We start from the raw sequence: 22,618 nt of genomic DNA, 5'->3' as shown, positions 1-22,618 counted from the left end.
AAGGTGCAAGATTAGACAAGGCTGCACAAATATTTTTTCTGCTCCCCCTTTCTTCCCACCCAGGGCAGCCCAGGAATTAGGTGCACAACCTGTTATGTGAGAGGTTGCGCTACCCCTGAAGGAACAGTTTGTAATCTGGGAGTTCTCCTGGATTCCAACCTATCACTGCCAGCTCAATAGAGAAGATACGACGTTCAGGCAAATCTGAGCTTGACCATGTCTGATATGTGAGATATTAAGCGCAGTACATCAGTCTTTACATAATTCTCCAATGGGATATTCACCTTGCTATTTTTAACAAACTGAAGAGACATTCTAACTCAGTGGTTTACCACGAAAATGTGGTGTGTTCAGACAGCATGTCACTTTTCTGCCACAGTCAAAAGTATTTAAACAGACCATGTAATCTTGCTGGATGTTTCTATAAATGTTTTAAGCCTCTCTATTTGAATTACATATTGTTTGCACAGATATATCTGTAGGCACAGTTGTCCTCCACCAGAAACAATCTGAGACACAGACACGTAAATTACATATCTGGAAGAGAGCATCTGAAATCCTCAAAAAAAACCATGTTAGCAACACGAGGACTCTATTATTGGAAAGTTACAGTGACATGAGCAAATTGGAAATGAATACTTGGTTTTCCCCTTTCCCTGCCCAAGATCTGACTAGACTGTGGCTCTTGCGCATCATGGGTTCATTGCAGGTTTGCAAGCCAGTGTTACAGACATTTCCTACCATTCTATATTAACTTTCCTGGCACAAAAATTTAATATAATTCAGCTAAGCAGTTAAATTGTATTTCAACAAGGAGGTTAAGCATGTGCTTAGCACTCCCACACTCTCCCAGTGAAATATATACAGTATGAGATACAGAAAACAACCACATGTTTTCATGGAAGATTTACCCTTGCTTATTTTTATGTATTTTTTTAATTTAAAAGAATTTGTACTGTATACCACTTTTTTTATTTCAAAACAACCACCATCATCCAAAGTGGTTCATCCAGTCGTAAAATGAAAATATGATAAAAACAAATAAATAGAACAATAGTATACCTATCCCATAAATTCAGCCTTAAAAGCAATTTTAAACGTTCAGAAGGTATCAGAGTCTGCCCCTCTTGTTGTGAGATGGTCTTGCATGATACGTACATTTTAAAATAAACAAACAGAGATGGATGTCCTATGCTTGACACCAATTTGGCACCTTTTGCTTTCATTATATATAATTTGCATGCCACAGCGGAGGCCTAGGTACCCTGCAGTGGATCTGGGATGCATAAATTCAGATACAAAGCTTGCAGACTGCTGCCCTACCTTCAGAGAACACTTTCTGAATCAGCTTGTCAGCTGAGGAAAGCAACTGTTCTTTTTATTTATTCATTCTCTCAACAGTTTCTATGGGGCTGGATCCTTATAGTGTCATAGAGAATTCAAAGCATAGGGCATAGAATAAGCCCACTTCATTTGTAGCACTAGCCGGACCAGCTGGGACTTATCATTGCCCCATACAACCTGTGAGTGTGTCCTTAGAACACACCTCATGGCTGTGCGTTGTAGGGAGGAACAGCTGTGATGTCCAAGATTTCTTTCAGAGAAACCTATCTGCTTATTAGTAAACATCTCAACGAGAAACTCATAGAAAGCTTCTTAGAAATGCCTAGATTCCCCAGAACACAGTTTAGAAACTGGAGATATTGGGGAAGATCCTATCAGTTAAGGGTAAATTGTTCTTAGTATTTATGAGCTTTCTTAGGAAATTATGATGGGGGGCTGGAACACCTAATATGTTTTCCAAGGTCTCTCCTGGTTAACAAGGTTTTTAGTTTTGCTTTTAGTTTTATTGTTGTAAAAAGTACCTATAGTGATTTTTTTATGTTATATAAACATATATAACATCAATACATCCTTCAGACATTTTTTTAAAAAATGTGTAATAACAATTACACACAGTACTGCATTTTGGGCCCCCCAAAAGTGACTTACTATAACATTATGGCAATGTACAGTATACATGTAACACAAAATAGGTTCTGAGGCCGGCTTATTCCAACAAGCCACAGTTAGATTAACTACAGTTTAGAATTTGGACAACATGGTATAAATGTGGTTAGTGCAAAATTGAAGCAAAAACTTCCAGTCTCTTCCTTGGTGGCTGCTGTAGAAGAGGACAGGGGAGAGGAAAGCTCAGAAGGCCAGGGATTGCTGCGATTCATTCTCATAATACTAAACAATGGTTTAAAGCTGCATCTGAACACAACAGCTAGCATCTGCAGCCTGCAAAGCTAAGAAGATTTACATTGTACATAAGCACATGGCATGTCATAGACCAGGTCCCCTCATTGTAGGCTTGCTGCAGGGGGTCTGATGTTGCTTTAAACAATATAAGTGCAGTTGTCTTTGGTGACTAAATATTGCCAATATTTCAAATATGAGGCATTAATTTTTCCACAACATATAATTGCTACTGGAAATTTACTACTAAAAATGGATATTTCCCCCATAATGTAGTTATGGGGCTTCCTGTAGTAAATTCATCTAGAATATCAAGCACAATTTGCTTGGGCAATTTTCAAGTAATTGAAATCATTTTTTTGCAACCATAGTATGCAAAGTCATTTATTAAAGCGTGAGGCTTTAACATTCAAAGGTATAATGGCATGTCTCTCTCTGCTTAGGAGTCATTATCATTGCCAATGACAAACGAATGTGAGCACAAAGTACCAAACTGTAACAGCAATGTCTAATTGAAAAGCATTAAGGATCGTTCTATGTAGATTTCCTCAGTAATACTGGTGTAATTTAGTGTTGAACATGGAAGACTAGCTGCAGCCAGGACTCCAAAGTCAACATTCCCAGCAGTCTTACTGCAGTTGCTATCAATTGCAGAGGGTGCCATGACCCCATACAGCTCCCCCCATCAGTCCCCACGTAGACTCCTGGAGCCCTTTAACAGGGTACCCACATGACTAAGGATTCAGCCCAATGCCGTATCCACCAAAGTTGTGATGGTTGCTATGAGGTGGGCAATTTGCTTGCAGGAGAAAATCTCTCCCTGACCAATTAACCAAAGCAAGGTCCTTACGCCAACTTGCCCACTCCCCCACCAAGCTGGTCCCTAACAGTCTGGGTGGGAAGGAGACAAATTCTGTGTTAATCAGCCAAGAGGGTGGTCTGTTCCAGGTCACCTTCCTAAATACCCCAGGTGTGGGCAGGACACAGCCCCTGTGCCCATGCCCCAGTATGGGCATGTGGGCAAGGCCTGCTCAAAACAATGTGTCTGTCACTTCTGGAGGAGGGTGGCGTCAAATGGCCACCCCCTCTGGAGCCCCAGGTGAGCAGGTATTTTGCAATGGGTGGGGAAAATAGAACTAAATTCATTGTTCCTTTTTTGGGGTGGCAACTGCACATCTTAGCACTATCCTCCTTTTAACATTTTTATAGTAGCTGGGATTGTCTTTAGCACAGGTCTGGTCAGTGTAAAATAAAAGGCTTGGCATTCAGTGATTATCGGGCAATTTAGGATTAAGAGAATGGTAAAAAAAAAAGCACTGAACAGCCATAACCTATGAACTTTTCTCAAGCAAAAAGCAGTATAATTAATGTTCCTTGGCTCAAGTTGACCATCAAAAAGCATGGTTATCAGCTAATGAAACATAGGCTGTTTAGAAAGACTCTAAGGATAAATGTCAGCCGTTCATCTTTATTTTTTATCATTTGTGCTGAAGTTTTCTAATAGTTTTTCTTAATAGCAGGCAGGCCCAGTGATGAAATCCAGGGTATGGCCATGGTATTTGAAAGCTGTTATCTTCTTATAGCTCTCAAGGACAGTTTGGTAGCTTCTGTTCAGTTCTCAAGGAATAAACACCAGCATTACAAAATACTGGGAACTAATTAGCAGACCTGTGATCTGTGTCAGTGGAGAGGTTGGAGATGAATTAACATGAAGAGTGAGCTAAGACTAAGCAGAGTCATTCTCGTCCCAGTATCAGTGCAGGGAGGCTTATTTTCCAGTCTCATTGATAAACATGACTCTCGACTTTCCCAGATGCTAATTCACTCTATGTTGAACACTTTTTACACATGATGCTAACCTTAACTGTTTACGGCGTGGTAGGATTTTTTTAAACCAGAGATGGCTGTAGGGTTCCTCCAAAACGCACTCAAATGGCGCAAGTGGCATGTTACACAGAAACACATGCAACAAAACCCTGATGGCAGCTTCTGTTAGGAACAAGTAGCTTCAGGAAGGCGTAACTGGAAGTGCCTTGGATGGCACAGCTGCAGATGGAAAAGAGCAAGGGGATGAAAGGTTGACTCTCCCCAACTCTAAACTGCTCCCTTCTGATGTTCATTTTTTCTGAATAGAAGTGGCCATTGAAGGGATGTATAATGCAGGGATGTGGAACTCGCTTCGCTCCAGATGATGCTTGATTCCAACTCCTACCAGCATGGCCAGTTTGGAGCCCAACAACATGGAGGACCACAGATTTCTTAACCCTGATGTAACATGTATTTCTGTCCATGATGTATGCTGAATAGTAAATAAAACATAGGAGAAAATTGTTGAGTCGTGGGTTGACATAGCAGCCGGCACAGCGATTTCTTCAAGTAGCTCTTTATTATGGTAAGCTGGAATAGAACTGACTGCGAACAGCTCAGCCGGCCTGTATTTATAGGCAGCCGGCTGTCAACATTGTAACCACAACAGCCCAGAGTTCCCGCCTAAAATAACTGCCGCGGACCTGAGTGAAAACTATCTACAGACCTGAGTGAAAACTATATACAGTATCCCCCTGTTGGCCCAGGGTGAAACTACACTACATAACAAAAATGGTACTAACTGGAAATCAAAAGATGAAAACAGGTTTTCCCTCCTTCTCTCACACATGCTTCAACATGCTTTTGAAGTTAGTTGTAGTTTTTCTAATGCCCCAATCCAGCTAGGGATTGCAATTCCACTGAGGCAGTGTATATCCCTGGCTGGATGAGGAATCACTAGCAAATATGGGTGAGTTATAATTGCTTCTGCATAGTGTTTGCCACTGCTGAGATCTGTACTAAATAAAATGCAGCCCTAGTTCTAGTACCAGTAGTCTTTACCTACTTTGGCCACAAATGTTTTACTGGATGAATGTCCGCTGTCCAGTTTGGCCTAAGAGTTTAAATCTTATCAGTATCATTAATATTATGAGAAGTTTAGCTTGTCTGTGGTGGCTAACGCTGAAGTATATTCTGCTTAAGAGGAACATTTCCCCTCCACTAATGCTCTGTGTTTGCACATAATGTGGTTTTATTGTCAGTTCAGTTAGTTACATAAAATTCTCTGGCTATTCCATAAGAACAGAGTGTATTGTTTATTGTCTAATGAAGGAAGGTGTTAGGTTTATTTTTTTTATTTTTTTAAACACATATCAGCAACCATTATTTCACCACCTGGGTACAAGCTCCCTGACAATGCACCTGTTTCTTTTTGTTCTTCAATAATAGAATAAATGTGCATATATTTATATTTGCATGCTATGTATGGTACGGGAAAGGGAAATGCCCTCACTACAGCAGCAAAATGAATTTTGACAAGCATAATGGATGGCACTATACAGAGTGAAAGAGGCCTCACAACAATCTCCCCCAACTGCTGTGATTTTTGGCCATGTAATTATGGCGCAATCAGTCTATCACTGAGGCAGGCTGGAAATGTCCACTTTCAGCTCTGTTGCAGGCATGCTAGTTCCTTTGGAAATCACCTTGGAAACTGGACCTGCATGGTATGCAGAAATGGAGAAACTTACTGGAAGAATAAGAAATCAAGAAGAGAGACTTTTTAACTTAGAATGGGGAAGATTTAAGGATTATCTGAAGAACTATCATAAACAGCTCCCAACGCTGGCAGGATTGAATTACAAATGAGCAGTAAAATAATTAAAATTGAGTATAAAGGACGAATAATAAATAGATTTAAATTGGATATGTGGCGGTAAAATATATGACAAGCAACTGCAGAAAGAGGAGAGTGGGGTCTATAATAATATTTGGTATCTTAAATTGGATGTGTTAATTTGTATCGTTATAAGTTTGTAAAATGAGAAAATGATTTTTTAAAAAACAACAACAACTGGGCCTGCATGAGTGAAGACAGTATTGTTTCCAGAGCACGTATTGAAGTAAACACAAACTTCTTATTTTACACAGTGGTACACTGTGATATCATTTAGCATATACAGGTCTCTGTCATATAGCATAATGTAACAGAACCAAGTAAATATTCATATATCTTAAAACACACCCACCCACCCAATGAAGAACAGAATATGTTGCCATCCCCCCATCCCACATAAGCCAGGTCACTCAGAAGATAAGAATTGCTATCTGTAGATTTGATGATCCTTGAAGGAGAGATTTACTGTGTTTTATGCCAAGTCTTGCAAGCTGGAGAAGATCAAAACAAAGTTGTCAGCTGATAAAACATGGAGGATAGCAATAGAAAGGGAGTGAAGTCTTGTCATTTTATAGAGGTGAGGAGGAAATCTCTTATGCTAGTGTAATCTAGTGGTCAAGAGAATGAGCTGAAGTCCTTTATTTATTATTGAGTTCAACCATAAACTCAAGCAAGCCACCATTTCTCTGCAATGGCAAGGTAATAGTGTTGGGTTACCTTAGTGTGGATAGATGCATTAAGTCTTTGGGAGTTTAGTGGGATCACACCTTTATTCTTGTGCATAAAACTTAGGGACGTCCAATATACTGGAGGGTTCCAAACATAGGAGGGAGCTGCAGTAGTGATTCTGTGTTGCTCTTGAATTCTTTGAAACAGTTTTCAAGTTCCTTGCATGATTTGGCATCCACCACAACTCACTTGCAGATTGGCATTGTGCCAGTGCGTAATAGGCTGTTGACAAAGCCTTCCTGGAGCAAGTGTTCGTGTGTGTTTTACACTGGCATGAATACCAGAAACAGAATGCAATTCCCATAATGAGGTCTCTGCCAGTGGAAAATCCAAGTTTAGGATTCAAAGCACCAACTTCACAACACGCTGAAGACTGGACTAACAGCAAGAATTGTCAACTGCATCATTTATCCCAGGGATGACTAACTCTCAGTGTGGGGGCCTCATCCAGTTTCCCCAAGCAAATTGTTCTGGTCCTCCAAGTCTTCACAAATTTTGGTAACATCAGCAGAAATAAAACAACAACAATGCAGAGAGATCCTGATGTGGAGACATGCCTTTAATTATGGGCTGTCTCTCTGGCATAAATTGCCCAATTACCATCTTATTCAGTGCCTTTGGAGAGATGAATTCACCAATCCATGGGCAACAAAAATCCATTCCAAACTGTTGACTTATGGAATCTCTCCTTCCGATATATTAAACTTAGATCTAATTACAGCAAAAAAGGCCATCAAACAAAGATTGGAGGAGGTCGACTTGAAACAAAATCTTACTACAGGTCGTGGCACATGTTCCCCGATAAACCAGGGCATTACATTTATGTCCCAGATACCTCGATATCTGTCTACCTTATCGGCTGCGTCGCATAGATTCGCTTTTGTTAGAGCCAGATTTAATGTGTTCCCCTCAAATGTGCTGAACAATAGATTTTCTAATGGTAAAACCTCTGTTTTATGCACATGTGACAACAAATCAATAGAATCCCTTCATCATATCTTGTTTAATTGTCCTTTATATATTGTTCCCCGATCAAGGATTCTGAGCTCAATCATTTTGGAAACTGTTGCTAAACCACCTGAATTACATCTAGCCTATCTACTCCAGGACATTGACTTTTATAGAACACTACAGGTTGCAAGATTCCTGAATTCTGTTCTTTCATACAAAAGACTTCATGGAATGCTGCATGACTATTAAAATCTAGTAAACTCAATCCACCATCTTTATATTCAAGGCCACAATATGGTACAGCTAGAGACTGTATGTAATGTGAACAAGATTATGCGCTGAAATATTTTAGTTGATATTTTAGAATGTAAAATGCTATTGTATTTACCGATTGGTTTTACCTGGTGGGCTTATAGCCGAATAAAGTATTATCTATCTAACAATGCAGAGATAGTAGACAGCGGACAGCAGACATCAGCATCCTGACAGAGATGCAAATTGCCCTGTCAAATCAGTCATTTGACAAGTGGCCAATAACCCCACCTATTCAGCAGATCTGCATGGGAGACCTGAAGAGGAGTGAGGGTGAGACGGCACAATGGCACTTTCTCATCCTGGCACCATTGGGCCAGCTCTCAATTAAATTTAGTGCGACCACTTCACGGTACACCAATTACACAATTTCCTACAATTTACCCCATATTATCTAGTGGGGGACTTGTGTGAGGGAAAACTTAATGATTTGGAGTCTAAGGCAGGAGTTGATCAAACAAACACGAAAAGTTTTACAAAACAAAGGGAGTTTTTGACACAAAGTGGGTCAGGAAACAAGTTCTTTCAGGGAGAATTAAACTTAGTTACTTTAACCATAAGATGTCTCAGGCTTAAACACAATATTATAGGTACAGCTCTTCTTAAACTTCAGTTACTAAACATCAGTCGGCACACTTCAGGTAGATAGATATTCAGGTTTCCAGAAGAGATGGTAAAATGTTCAAATCAGTGTCTGTCACTTAGATAATACAATACTTTCAACACTATACTGCTTCCTTCACAGCTTAATCCTTTGGTTCATGAGTGAGGGGCATTTTTCCTCAGTTATCCCCTCTCTTAACAATCCCACACCTGAGGTATTCTAAATGGTATTACAGACCCAGGGGATCCCCTCTCCCCTTGTTATTGGGTTGGGAGTCTTAAGTACCTAGAAGAATTCTCCGTTCCTGGCTAGACTGACATCCAGGAAGACTCCGGATCTGTCTCTCCTGGCTCAGATTCAGCCTTCCCAGAACACTCCTGTCTGGATACCTTCCCCAGACCCTCAGCCTGGTCTCCCTATCCCAGCTGCGAGGCTCTGTCCTCTCCCTATGGATAGTCTCCTCAGTGAGTATCTCCTTTTCCCCTCAGAACCCCTTCACCCTCTCTCCCAACCTGAAACCTGTCTAACCTCTCCAAACCAATCATTTCCCTCCCCCGGAACGTTGGCCAATCAGACGCTGTTGCCAGTCAACCATTTGCTGGCAGGAAAAAAAAAACACTTGGTGACCCAAACTGCCCAGCAAACAAACTTTTCTGTCACAGAGGGTTGTGTATAAGTCTGCTCGTGTGTGCATGCAAGTGTGCAGGGGTGGGGTGGCAGAGAACGAGACTGAGGCCCACCTATATTCTGGTTTCTCTTCAGATCGTATAAATCTTTCACCTTTTACCTGTTTTTTTGCAGAACGAAGCTACAAATTGAATTCAGTTGATCAGAACAAAATTCAGTTTGCAGTTTCATCCTATACACTGGGCTGGCTGAGAAATGTATACGTTGGTCCACACAGCCTCACAGACACATAAAAGAAGCATCATCTTACTCAGTGTGTTTACAGATATATGTCTGCCAATTCCTGGCAACAATTCAAGCAGTGTGGCAGTACATTTTTTTAGCTACTGCACTCAATTTTTCACTTGGCAGCAATTGGTGCGCTAGGTCAGATCACTTCCTTTATTTGGCTTTACATAGAGCTATTTATGAGTGTTTGAACTATCTCCAAGACTGTACTAAAACTGTCACGAGCTTCCTCTGCAAGCCAAGAAAGTTACCACCCCAAGTGTTATTAAATTATAAATATAACTAATGAAGGTAGCTTGTTGAGCAACAACTGATACTAGAGCAAATCTGACCATTCTCCATGCAGCTGCTATGAACCACCCATCATAGACAAAACACAGGCAATCTGCCTCTTGATTTGTAAGACTGGTAGCTTGGCTTTTTTACCAATACCAAATATTCACTGGAGATAAATCTTTCCACCTATGTTGAGATTCATGGTTGAAACAATTACATGCATTTTACTTCCCGTAGCCATGCTACAAAGAACCTTAGCATTATCAGCAACAGTATCTTGACACTTACATAAAATTTACACAGCCTGTTCCTGCAGGTGGGGCAATCCAAACAAAACTGAGATTTGTTGTTGGTAGATGGCTTACGTGAGATGCAACCACACTGCACATGAATTGATTTCCAAACTGGTGATCAGACATTATTCCTACAAGAAAGACAGAAAGTAAAGATGAAACACAGATGCAATTAAAGACAAATATTCATTGCATTGCTTCAGAAATGTTAAGTAAAAAATTTTATAGCAAAGAATATTCAGTTGGTGTATCAATAGCAAATGCCATATTCCACTATTTTAAACCTTTTGGACTTGAACCTAACCTAACCTTTCCATGTGAATGTCAATCAAATTACTTAATCACTATGCTTTCCTATCTGTAATGTGACCTCAAAGCAGTTCCTTCCTCAGAATGACGAATGACATTATGCTCAGTAATGGACAGGAAAGATTGCTTCAACTCTCTTCAGATAGTACATTGAATAGCTATGTCCATTTTTCCTTCCTGTTTATTTCTTTTGAGTATATTCCACCTTTCCATTACTGATCGTGGAACCAGACTCTCCTGGCTCCTCCTCTAGATTCATACTGTCATGGAGATGGTTGGAAAAACCTCAAATGCCATTTTGTTCAGCCTACCAATCAACACAATGCAATCAGGATTGTGGAATCAGGCCTGATAACCATGCCAGCCAGCTCCAGGCTGGTGCAGTGATTGGGTCTGGATTAGGTCTGACGCCACCATGTGACAGCAGTGAGTCTGGCTCGGGGTCAGAATTCTTCACGTTGGGTGTTCCTGCTGACTTCTGCCAGTGGGGAAACTGCCAGCAAACATCGTGCCCATTTGCATGTTTTGTGGCCAGAAGGAAGCTGGCTGGCTCAGCCAGCAGAGCTGAGCAGAAGGATACTTCCACTCCATTCAAATCCTCCACAGCATGGCCTCGGTGGCAGGGGGTTAGACTAGAAGACCCTCTGGGGTCCCTTTCAACTCTACTCAACTTCTAGGAGTCTATGTTCCAATAGGTTAGAAGCTTAACAATGTATGCATATGCATATTTATACATACTGCTATTTGCTGGGAGGGGGGGTCTCCCATATGTTGTATGGAGTGTCCCCATCTCTTTTCAATGGTATAATGTATTTATTCATGCATATTTTTCAACTTAACAGCTGATGAATACGTTTAGTTAATACTAATAAGAATAAAGAATAATTTACTCAAAGGTAAGTCCCTTGTTTTCAAAGGGGCTTACTCCCGAGTAAATGCACTTAGGATTTTATACCCTAAATTTATACCCTATACTGGTATAAAATGTTCCATTAAAATGAAGAAGAATCCACATTTTCATTCTAGCCATATGCTTGTCTTGTGAATAAAACCAGCTTTCTCTTCCCCACCAAGAAGACTTCTCAGTAACACAGCTGATCAGGCAGCTATGTTACACTATACTCTGCAATGAGGTACATGGGAAGGCATACACAGAAAATAAGTAATTATATTGCATTTCTCAAAACAATCCCAGTGAGTGATAAGATATGCCAGAGGCAGAACTTGCTTTTGAAAACTAATGTGCTTATCTATTACTTAAAAGTGAATAGAACATTCACATAATTTGTGTTAAGGGCTGGTAGGTATGGCAGTGAGTCTGAGAGACCAACAACTGTGCAAATCCATAGAAAAACAAAAAACAAAGCAGCTTTTCCATGCATCTAGGTCACCAGGGAGTATATCCAAGGTCTGCAGCAACTAAGCATCACTAAATCATATGCTACTTCAATGTGAAGAAGAACCTCTCTGAACTCCCTTTCCCTCGAGTTTTACTGTGTGTGCTCATTGTGTTGAAATAATTTATATGCTACACTACCCAGTTAGGTCTGTCTCCACCGTATATTACTTTGCTGTGAAGCTATTAGGGTTACTGGCTATATATCATGCCTGATCCAAACCTACAAAAAGAAATTGAATGAAAAGCTTAGCCATATGACAGTACGTAACATACTCTGTTCTCCTGAATTCATTATATATATCGGCTACATAACTTAGACCAAGTCAAGGCCACTGTAGCATCTGAAACGCTCTGGTCACATATCTATGGCCCCAACACTGTCAAAGAAACACAGGTAAGGATGGCTATTTCTGGTCCATTTCAATCTTGTATATGCCTATTCATAAATCCATCCTGTCATGTTTTGGATTAACCTGCAGATTTTTTAAAAAATATCTGCATGAAAATTTGTATTTTAATACTTATTTAAATACTAATATAATCACAATTTTATCTCATGGCTGGACTGGTAAACGGTATAGCAACAACAACAACAACAACAACAACAACAACAACAACAAGTTTATTATGGTCGCAGACCAGCATAAGGTAAACGGTATAAAATATTGGTTTGAAAACCAGGATCAAACCACAGTTTCCAATCTTGGTGTGTAGCCAGTCCTTAAACCATAATTTCATGGTTTGGGAGTAACAGGAAACTGTGGCTTAACAAACCCTGGAAGAAATAAATGAGAGGGAGGAGGGAGTTAATGGGACAAATGTCCTGCTGGGAAGCAGAGAGAAAGCAGAAGTGAATGTGTGAGTTTATCTTTTGAGAACCAAATTCTGTTCCTTTGATAGGTTACTATTTGAGTGACTCACTGACCACCCAGTTTTAAACTGATTAATTTATCCAACTGTTAGAGATTCATGAGTCATCCTTGTGTGCTTAAAGTAGCTAAGACCTTATGTGGCAACATGAAACAGCAGCAGTTATATCCCATATAATAAATTGGTGCATTGTTGTTGTTTAGTCGTTTAGTTGTGTCCGACTCTTCGTGACCCCCTGGACCAGAGCACGCCAGGCACTCCTGTCTTCCACTGCCTCCCACAGTTTGGTCAAATTCATGCTGGTAGCTTCGAGAACACTGTCCAACCATCTCGTCCTCTGTCGTCCCCTTCTCCTTGTGCCCTCCATCTTTCCCAGCATCAGGGTCTTTTCCAGGGAGTCTTCTCTTCTCATGAGGTGGCCAAAGTATTGGAGCCTCAGCTTCAGGATCTGTCCTTCCAGTGAGCACTCAGGGCCGATTTCCTTCAGAATGGATAGATTTGATCTTCTTGCAGTCCATGGGACTCTCAAGAGTCTCCTCCAGCACCATAATTCAAAAGCATCAATTCTTCGGCGATCAGCCTTCTTGATGGTCCAGCTCTCACTTCCATACATCACTACTGGGAGAACCATGGCTTTAACTATACGGACCTTTGTTGGTGATGTCTCTGCTTTTTAAGATGCTGTCTAGGTTTGCCATCGCCTTTCTCCCAAGGAGCAGGCGTCTTTTAATTTTGTGACTGCTGTCTGCAGTGATCATGGAGCCCAAGAAAGTAAAATCTCTCACTGCCTCCACTTCTTCCCCTTCTATTTGCCAGGAGGTGATGGGACCAGTGGCCATGATCTTCGTTTTTTTGATGTTGAGCTTCAGACCATATTTTGCGCTCTCCTCTTTCACCCTCATTAAAAGGTTCTTTAATTCCTCCTCGCTTTCTGCCATCAAGGTTGTGTCATCTGCATATCTGAGGTATTGGTGCATTAGGAAATATCAATATTTCACTGCCGTGAGTGTTACTCTTTTCTACCTGTTTAAAGATGAGAATAATGGGATGGAATGATTCTGCAACCAACTCTCATATGATAATCCCATTAAAGTCAGTGGAACTACTCAATTAACAACCACCTACTGGCATTTCGAATGAAGGCCTAAGTGTACTACACTCATATCTAACATACAGCTGCTGATTGATTTTTTTCTGGGTGATTACATTCTGCTTCACAGGAAAAAACATCCATCTAGTTTGATAGAATGGAAGAGACTTCTAAAACACTTGCTGGCTTTTGCAATCAAGTAGGGGTCAGCAAGGCTTGATAAATTATTAAACATCGCAAAGGGAGCGCATACTGACAATTCTGGAAGGGTTTTTTTTCTTACTCAGTGGGTTATGTTAGCTTTAGCTTACTTCAAGCACTGGAATTATTTTATAGATGATATCAATTATTTTGAAAATAACAATCTTACAACATAACAAGGAGCTAGAGAAGGTATTCACCCTGACACTAAAAGAGACTTCTATGCATTTAAATAAAAATAAAAATATTAATTCTGGAAAATAGTTTAAATTGGGATGTTAGTAAGTAAATTCCTACAATCTCTTAGCATTTAGGGGGAAATAATTATATTGAAGTTGGTAATTAGATTCATTTGGTCACATCCACTCCTTATTTAAGCACCAGATCTGTGTACATAATGCACAAGAGCCACTTCACAGCTTTGATATCTTGTCTGTATAAAGACAGCAAGTTCATGTAGCTTGTGTTCTGTGTTTGCAGAAGAGAGAAAGAAATATGTTAGTACCAACACCCTGAAGTTGGCCCAGAATCAAACTGGCAGCCCTGCAAACTTTGCAAGCAAGGCGTTATATGCTGGTGATAGTTCACCCCCCAAAAAAGAACCTAGCTTCTGCATTCTGCAACACCTTCAGCCTCTGGATCAACCTCAAGGGTGGCCCCACATAGAGTGCACTGCAGCAATCCAGCTGTGAGGTTACCAATGCATGGGCAACTGTTGTCAAGCTATCCTGATCCTAGGTGTCTTACCAACCTAAGTTTGTAAAAGACACTCCTAGCGTACAGTGACAGAGGTAGATCTAGGAGCACCACCAAACTACACACCTTTATGTGTAAATCACACTGAGCTGGCTTTGCTCAGTAAACTGTAATTATGACTAACAGAGTTTGGATTTGGACATAACCCTAAGCTGCAGTTAGTTAAAAACAGAAACAACCGCTTCTGATCTCCTTCTCAGGGCCAGGTCAGAGGAAGAGGAGATAGGAGATGTCCAAGGCTCATGCACACACTGGTGGAGGAACGGGGGTGTGGAGGGAGTGGCCTGCTCCCAGCACCACTATTCCAGTAGGGTGCCATCATGGTGGCCCCCCCGGACACGAGCTGTGTACCCCCCCCCGCGCTGGGCATTATGCCCCCACAGGCAGCGCATCACACCCCCAGAATGCCGCCACACCCTCACAGGCGCTGTACCATGCCCCCGGGGGGCACCATCCACGTCACCACTTGCTCTCCACCCCCGGTAGCAGAGCATGCAGCTTCGTCACATCATACACAGCCTTACAAATGTACATATCCTACACATTTAGGGTGTAGCCTGATCTTCATAATGACTATACTGTATGTAGGTTGGGACATGCCCTCTGGCATGTCCACTGAAATGCCCACATTGTAGCAATACTAAGATTGCAAAGGAGCCAGAAATACTAGATCAGAAGGGACATGCTTTGGTTAGTAGCACACTGCCCCCAGGCTATACAGTGGTACCTCGGGTTACATACGCTTCAGGTTACATACGCTTCAGGTTACATACTCCGCTAACCCAGAAATAGTGCTTCAGGTTAAGAACTTTGCTTCAGGATGAGAACAGAAATTATGCTCTGGTGGTGCGGCGGCAGCAGGAGGCCCCATTAGCTAAAGTGGTGGCTCAGGTTAAGAACTTAACCTGAGGTACCACTGTATACAAAACTGAAACCAGTCAAATTTCCTTAGCTTCTTTTCACTGCTGGTGTCACTCTGAACTGAGTCCCACCCCTACCCCCCCCCCAATACAGCCAGTTCTAAATCACTTTAGTTCCTCCTCACATGGCACACATGAGGAGTTATTTTTGATAAGTAAGCCAAGAAATGTAAAGTCTAAACTAGTTTTCTGTTAGATATTACTATGCTCAATATTATTACAGGGTGAAAAACCAGAGGCCTTTCTCCTGGGCATGGTCGGCCAATTGGTGCCAAAGAAGGATAGAACTTTCTTTATGTATGCCACAACAGCAGCAAGAATACCTATCGCAAAGTATTGGAAGACACAAGATCTACCCACTTTGGAAGAATGGCAGATGAAGCTGATTGACTGTATGGGATTGGCAGAAATGACTAGTAGAATCCGTGACCAGGGAGAAGAGTCGGCAGAAGAAGACTGGAAAAAATTTAAGGACTATTTACAAAAATACTGTAAAATTAAGGAATCTTGAATGATGTTGGACTGAAATTAAGTGGTTTCAAGCTGTAATTATGATAAAATGGCTTTCTTTTTGTAAGCAAGAATTTAAAGTTATAACAATTTAAGAGGTTGGAGAGAAAATAAGGTGTTTCTTTTTTCTTTTTCTTTTTAAGCTGTAATGCTTTGAGATAAGGATTTGCTGTATAAATAATTTGAACTGGATATACAAGAAGGGGAGGTATGAGGAGGTCGGGGAAATAAGTTATAAGAAAATAAGTTGTGAAATTTATGTGTTTTTAATATTTTTATGTTTGCTTTTTCTTTTTGTTTGTAAAAAATTGGAAACTCTAATAAATATTTTTTTAAAAAAACAACAATATTATTACAGGCTGGCTAAAGAAGGCTGATACTCTACAATGCCCATGGACTATCTTTTATTCAAAAGACACAGTTGCATCTGGCCAACAGTATATGGATTTACCCCTCCCCCCTCCTCCTCTAATCGTTTTAAATGACCCGAATTTGATGGGTAGTTAATTAACATTTTCTAAGAAAGCCTTTTGTCAGAATCCACTAGAGATGTATTTTCATCTTGGGGATTTATGAGTTCAAGCTGACATGAGTTACGCATATGCAAATGAGAGCCCACTGGGAGGAGAATATAGCCTTGCATTTGCATAATTCCCCAAGACATTGAATGAGATTCCTTGTACAATTTATTAAGCATGTGTATTTGTAAAAAGAGAGGTCAGAAATGGATGCCAATGCCCGATGCACCGACTATTAAGAATGTTCACTGACAATTGGGAAGATGCTAGAGAAAAAAATGATAGTTAAGTATACAAAGGCAAGGGAGTTTAGTAAATGGGGATAAGGAGTAAATACATGCATAGATGCTAAAATTAGGCAGTTACTGGAAATATTATAAAAGGGAAAATGAAATAACTTTTCAGATAATCTACTTATGTTCAAGGCCAAGTGAGATTTATCCATTCACTATGCATGCCTACAGCGCCTAGTATTAAATACCAGTTTTCTGTGCAGGAAAATAGCACTGATAGAGCAACTTTTTCATATGAATGGAAAAGATAATCTTTACACGGCAATGCATTTTATTTCAGAAAATAGTTTTATTAACCTTTATTCCACTCTTGTTCTTCTTTGCAATTTCTATAAGTGGATTCTAAACCTGTCATCAAATCTAAATCGCCACCAAAAAGAAATAGGAACCAGGGATGTATTGGCTCACAGAATACCCACTATGCTCTGCAAACTTTGCTTTCATTTTAGATTTGCAATTTCAAACACTGCTCTAGCTGCTGCCTAAACACATCCATTTATTCCAATGAGCACTTCCTCTTCTGTGATGGCTAATTAGTACATTGCTAGCCATAGGCCTGTGAACAGGGACTCTCTTTCTGTCTTCAGCACTGCCTGAGTCGGTGTATAAAAGCTGTCTCATTCTGCCATTAATGGCTAGATAAATACTGCAATTTGGTGGTTTCTTCATGCTAGGTTGCAGCGAATGAGTTATCACCATCTTCTTTGGGGAAACAAACTGAACAGAACCTACTTCGCTAGCCAATGTTACATTTCTGAACCATAAGCAACACTGAATAACCTTTAGAAATTGTAGCTGAAACAAACAAAATTAATGTACTATAGCCTAGACGAGGCATCAAGAGGGTAAGGAGTAGCAAGAATGATACAGAGCCACAGTACTGTTTTGTTTCCTTTTCCTAGGTGGGTGGAAAACATTTGCAGACTGCAGCAGGGCGGTGATTACCGGTGGCAGGGGGCGGGGGCGGGGGTTAACAATGTAAATACAGTAAAAAAGGCATGACACCAGCTTGGAATCAAAATGGCTACAACTTTATTAGTTACAGATGTAGATTGGATTTGGCATAGGCATTGGGTATGTGTCCTGAATCAGCCTCCCCAATTGCTGACTGATATATCCATTAGGGGATATATTGGGGACGCGGGTGGCGCTGTGGGTAAAACCTCAGCGCCTAGGACTTGCCAATCGCATGGTCGGCGGTTCGAATCCCTGCGGCGGGGTGCGCTCCCATCATTCGGTCCCAGCGCCTGCCAACCTAGCAGTTCGAAAGCACCTCCGGGTGCACGTAGATAAATAGGGACCGCTTACTAGCGGGAAGGTAAACGGCGTTCTGTGTGCTGCGCTGGCTCGCCAGATGCAGCTTGTCACGCTGGCCACGTGACCCAGAAGTGTCTGCGGGCAGCGCTGGCTCCCGGCCTCTAGAGTGAGATGAGCGCACAACCCTAGAGTCTGGCAAGACTGGCCCGTACGGGCAGGGGTACCTTTATATCCATTAGGGTCAGTCCTGGTGAGAGGATATCCTCCACTGACGCAGATCTAACAGGGAAATCCCACCAGGATGCCAGAAGGCAGCCCTGTATCGGGAAGTTTTTAATGTTTGATGTTTTACTATGTTTTATATATGCTTGTAAGCAATCCAGAGTGACTGGGGAAACCCAGCCAGATGGTCAGGGTTTAAATAATAGCATTATCATTATCATTATTATTACAGTGGTACCTTGGGTTACAAATGCTTCGGGTTACAAACTCCACTAACCCTGAAAGAGTGCCTCAGGTTGAGAACTTTGCCCCTGGATGAGAACGGAAATCACACGGTGGCAGCAGGAGGCCCCATTAGCAAAAACACGCCTCAGGTTAAGAACGGTTTCGGGTTAAGAATGGACCTCCGGAACGAATTCAGTTCGTAACCTGAGGTACTACTGTATTATTAGTGTTTTTTTCCAAAAAATAAAATAAAAAATGTTTAAAGGTACTCTCATTTTGACTCAAGAAAATCACCATTTTAGAGTTCAAATGGGGGGGGGGATAAATACAGTACATGGACAAAAGTACAAAGATTCACAAAATGTTTGGGGGTATACGTCCCCCTGCATCCCCCCATAAAAAAGCACTAAGTATTATTATTATTCAAGGATGTTCTGTTGCCTGGCAGCCCTTTTTCTCAGGGCTTTTGGACAGACCCCACCCTTGGACCCCTTTACTGGGGTACTCTGAGTTTATCTTAGAATTCTGGGGTTGGGACACTCATTCACCCCCAAGTTCTTGACTAAGAATCCAACCCAATGCCTTTTTCCACCAAAGTTGTGACAATTGCTAAGAGGAAGGCACGCCCACCCACAACCCGCAAAACAGGCTCAATATGTCTGCAGGCAAATTCCTTCCTTGCCCCACGTAATAGTGGCTGAATAATTCCACAGCAAGGCCCTATACATGCCCTGCTCATTATGACCCACTAGCAGACCAGACTGAAGACTGGCCCAGCCAGGTCCACAGGTGAGGCACCCCCACTGTTCTGGGCCTCTGAGTGGCCCATTAAAATTTTTAACAATCCTGCCACCCCCCACAGATAGCCAAGGTCAGTGCTGACGTCAGCCAGCCATGCAGAGTGACTGCTTAAATCCCTGGCTCCTCAGAAGCCATGCTGGGCTGCAACTGCAGCCACCATCAGAATTATGGCACATTCCCTTCAAAGATGCTGCATTGGTGCACTACAGTATCTCCATGAAGAACCTTCTCTACAAGTTTGCAGGTTGAAACTGAGCGCTGATTCATACAGGCAGACAAAACATATACCAAAATCGTTCCAAGCTGTACCACTTCAGACTACAAGTGGAAAACTACATGTCTGGATAGTTATTCCTGTGAAATCAAAACAAAAATAAAACACCTCCCTGTCTGTGGGAAGGTAGCATTCCAGAGAGAAGAATGGCCTTCTTCCTGATGGGGAATTTCTGTGTGCTGAAGCAGCCTTGTAGAGAAGCCCACAAAAGTTACCAGCTGGGGTCTGGCAGAGGAGGAACAGAGAGTTCCTTCTCTCCTACAGCAGCCCACTGCATTTCTACCCCGGACATGGAAGAGGGGCCTTCCCTCCTTTGGCAGTCTGCTTGACTACCATGCTGGACACCACAGAAGAGAGACAGAACACCCTATCCCTTCTCTGCAGTCTCACTACATGTAATTTCTTGTTGCTACCAAGCAACTGCTTACATATGAGACTGTGCTAAATGGTTTTCCCGGGTGGGATTCAAACATGTTTCTCCACCTGCATTTTAAAGTGATATGGTCCAAAGCAGATCCTACCATACCTTATTTCTGCATGTTTGGATTGTTTCTCTGAATGTAGGGGGAGCAGGCTTTTCACTGTAGATTTAGCTGTTCCCAAAGTAGAATAAGTTCAAGCTCTGGATTTCAGTGAGCCCAGAGCACTTGAATCTGTCACCACACAGACTTCATTTCTTGTGTCTAAATACAGCCAGTTTCTCCTCCACAACAACCAAACTTCTTAATTCATCTGATCCCACAGTTCTGAGACATGAGCTGACAATTTTTAAGTCCCATAGTGGTAAACGGATTTGCAGTGTAATTCTGTGCATACTGACTCAGAAATAGGTCCTACTGAGTTCAGTGGATTTGCAGTGTAATTCTGTGCATATTGACTCAGAAATAGGTCCTACTGAGTTCAGTGGATTTGCAGTGTAATTCTGTGCATATTGACTCAGAAATAGGTCCTACTGAGTTCAGTGGATTTGCAGTGTAATTCTGTGCATATTGACTCAGAAATAGGTCCTACTGAGTTCAGTGGGACTTACTCCTAGGTAAGTGCATACAGTATGTTAAGTATGTCTTTTACCCTCAATGAAAAGGTCATCCTTTTGATCTTCTACAAGCACTGAAGCTCCCACATGGCTAGTGAGTAAGGAAAGTATCACAAGTTGGCAGTAGAGGAATAGCTGCTACCTGAGCACTGTACAGGTGCATAGGTGTTGAGTGGGTTGCAACACCCACAACAGGTATGAAGGGTGACTTCATTGGTCTGTGCCAGGTACTGTTGGGAATTCCATTCCACCCTTGCTGCAGATATGTGGGGCTGTTACATGTCAATGTCTGTTTACATTCCAGCACAGATTGTTGGAGTCTCGTGAGCGGAACATCCGCTCTGTATTACTTTTGTGTTCTCTCTCTCCAAGAAGAACGACAAGGAAAGAAGCCATGTTTTCTTTGTCCTGGTTTATGTATAATAAAAGTAGCCTAGTATCCACGCCTCGAGCCAGATCTGTTGTGTGTTTACTCTGATGAGTAGCGTGTGCTCATGCATGCCAGCATGAGTCACAGACGCACGTCGGAGGAGGAGGACTGATGGATCTCCGCAACAGCAAGGCTGAGAAGGGAGACGCTCCGGCTGGGGTCTGTCCAGCTGGCTTTCCATCTCATGGTTCCGACAGGTACTGCTATCTATGCAGCAAATGTGTGACTGCACAGAGCTGAAGAAGCAGACTCCATGCTTCTGCTGATGCCTTGCAACACCCTACAAGAAGAGTATTGGATCTCTCTACTCCAGGCAGGGGTACAAAGTTGAATACAATATTGTGGGGGTCCAGGTAAGCCCCGCCCTGCAAAATCGATCACATGACACAGTGTGCACACAGCATTTGAATGGGAATGCCTGCCAACTTTGTGGGGGCCCGGCCCCAGCAAATATTATATTTTGAGGCCCAAAGCCCCCACATAGGAGTTGGCTCCTATGACTCAAGGCATCAGTGCTCAAATGCAAAAACTAGTTCTCCTCCAGGGAATTGCTACATAAACTGTTGCTGATAAAAACTGACACTCTTATTGAGCTTATTCTATAACTTTCTCATTGGATACTACTTTAGTGAGCTTTTCCCTCTAAGGAAGGATGATTAAGTCGATTGATTGATTGATTGATTGATTGATTATTGATTGATTGATCTATATATATTACAGCATTACTTTGAGTCATGTAACTCTTACTTTTACCACAGTAAGGGTATAATAATAATAATAATGTTAACGCTTGACTGATGCAATATTAGGGTTTATTCCAAATGTAGCTAATTTCAGAATTCAAATAAATAAAGCAACATACACAAGCAGGGGGCAGAAATTAATGGATAGAAATGACTGCGCTTATGCACTGTCAATCTGCCTTTAATGAGAAAAAGTGCTCTCAAGAGACATGAAGAATTACAGCCAAATTCCTCCCCCGAAGTTATATTTGTGCTACCCCATTGATTTCTGAAAGGAACATAGGTACGTAAGGGGAGCATGGCGAGTCTGATATGGCTTCTTAATTGTTTTTCTTGTAAGGCAGATTAGCAGATCAGAAGCTTAGCCATTTTTTTAACCTTCATTAATCTCACCCCCTAGTAATATGCTAATAGGACTTTCTTTCTCCTTGGTATTCCTATTCCAGCTTTATTCCCCTGCGTAATCACTTTTATCAACTCCAGATGCTAGAAGTCGCAAGTCAAGTCTCACAAAAATAACAGGATTGCTCTTAAAATTATGCAAATAGTTCTTGAGCCTTTAAGGACATGTGGAAATTCCGCTTTTCTCCGCTAAAACCAGACTTTTACAAAACAAAACAATAAAAATAGGAAAGAGGCTATGCCTATCCCTTTAACAGAGAAAGTCCCAACATTGTCAAGAAACATAATAAATAGCAATAATGTATAGCGCTAAGCTGAAACTAGTTATGATTTTTCTT

General features: G+C 41.5%; 1 protein-coding gene across 2 annotated transcripts in view; it reads right to left on the bottom strand.

Annotated features, from left to right (window-relative positions):
• The window catches only part of RELN (reelin), a 311,434-nt gene that overhangs the window by 232,925 nt on the left and 55,891 nt on the right, over positions 1-22,618 (bottom strand). For both annotated transcript variants that reach the window (XM_083463882.1, XM_083463883.1), the window contains one exon: positions 10,020-10,155. In XM_083463882.1, coding sequence (XP_083320008.1) covers positions 10,020-10,155 — 136 coding nt within the window. The remainder of the gene's footprint in view (positions 1-10,019; positions 10,156-22,618) is intronic.

The sequence above is a fragment of the Podarcis liolepis genome (genome assembly GCF_965112155.1).
Source record: "Podarcis liolepis genome assembly, chromosome: 10".
Lineage (NCBI taxonomy): Eukaryota > Metazoa > Chordata > Lepidosauria > Squamata > Lacertidae > Podarcis > Podarcis liolepis.
This window is presented reverse-complemented; position numbering and strand designations above follow the sequence as displayed.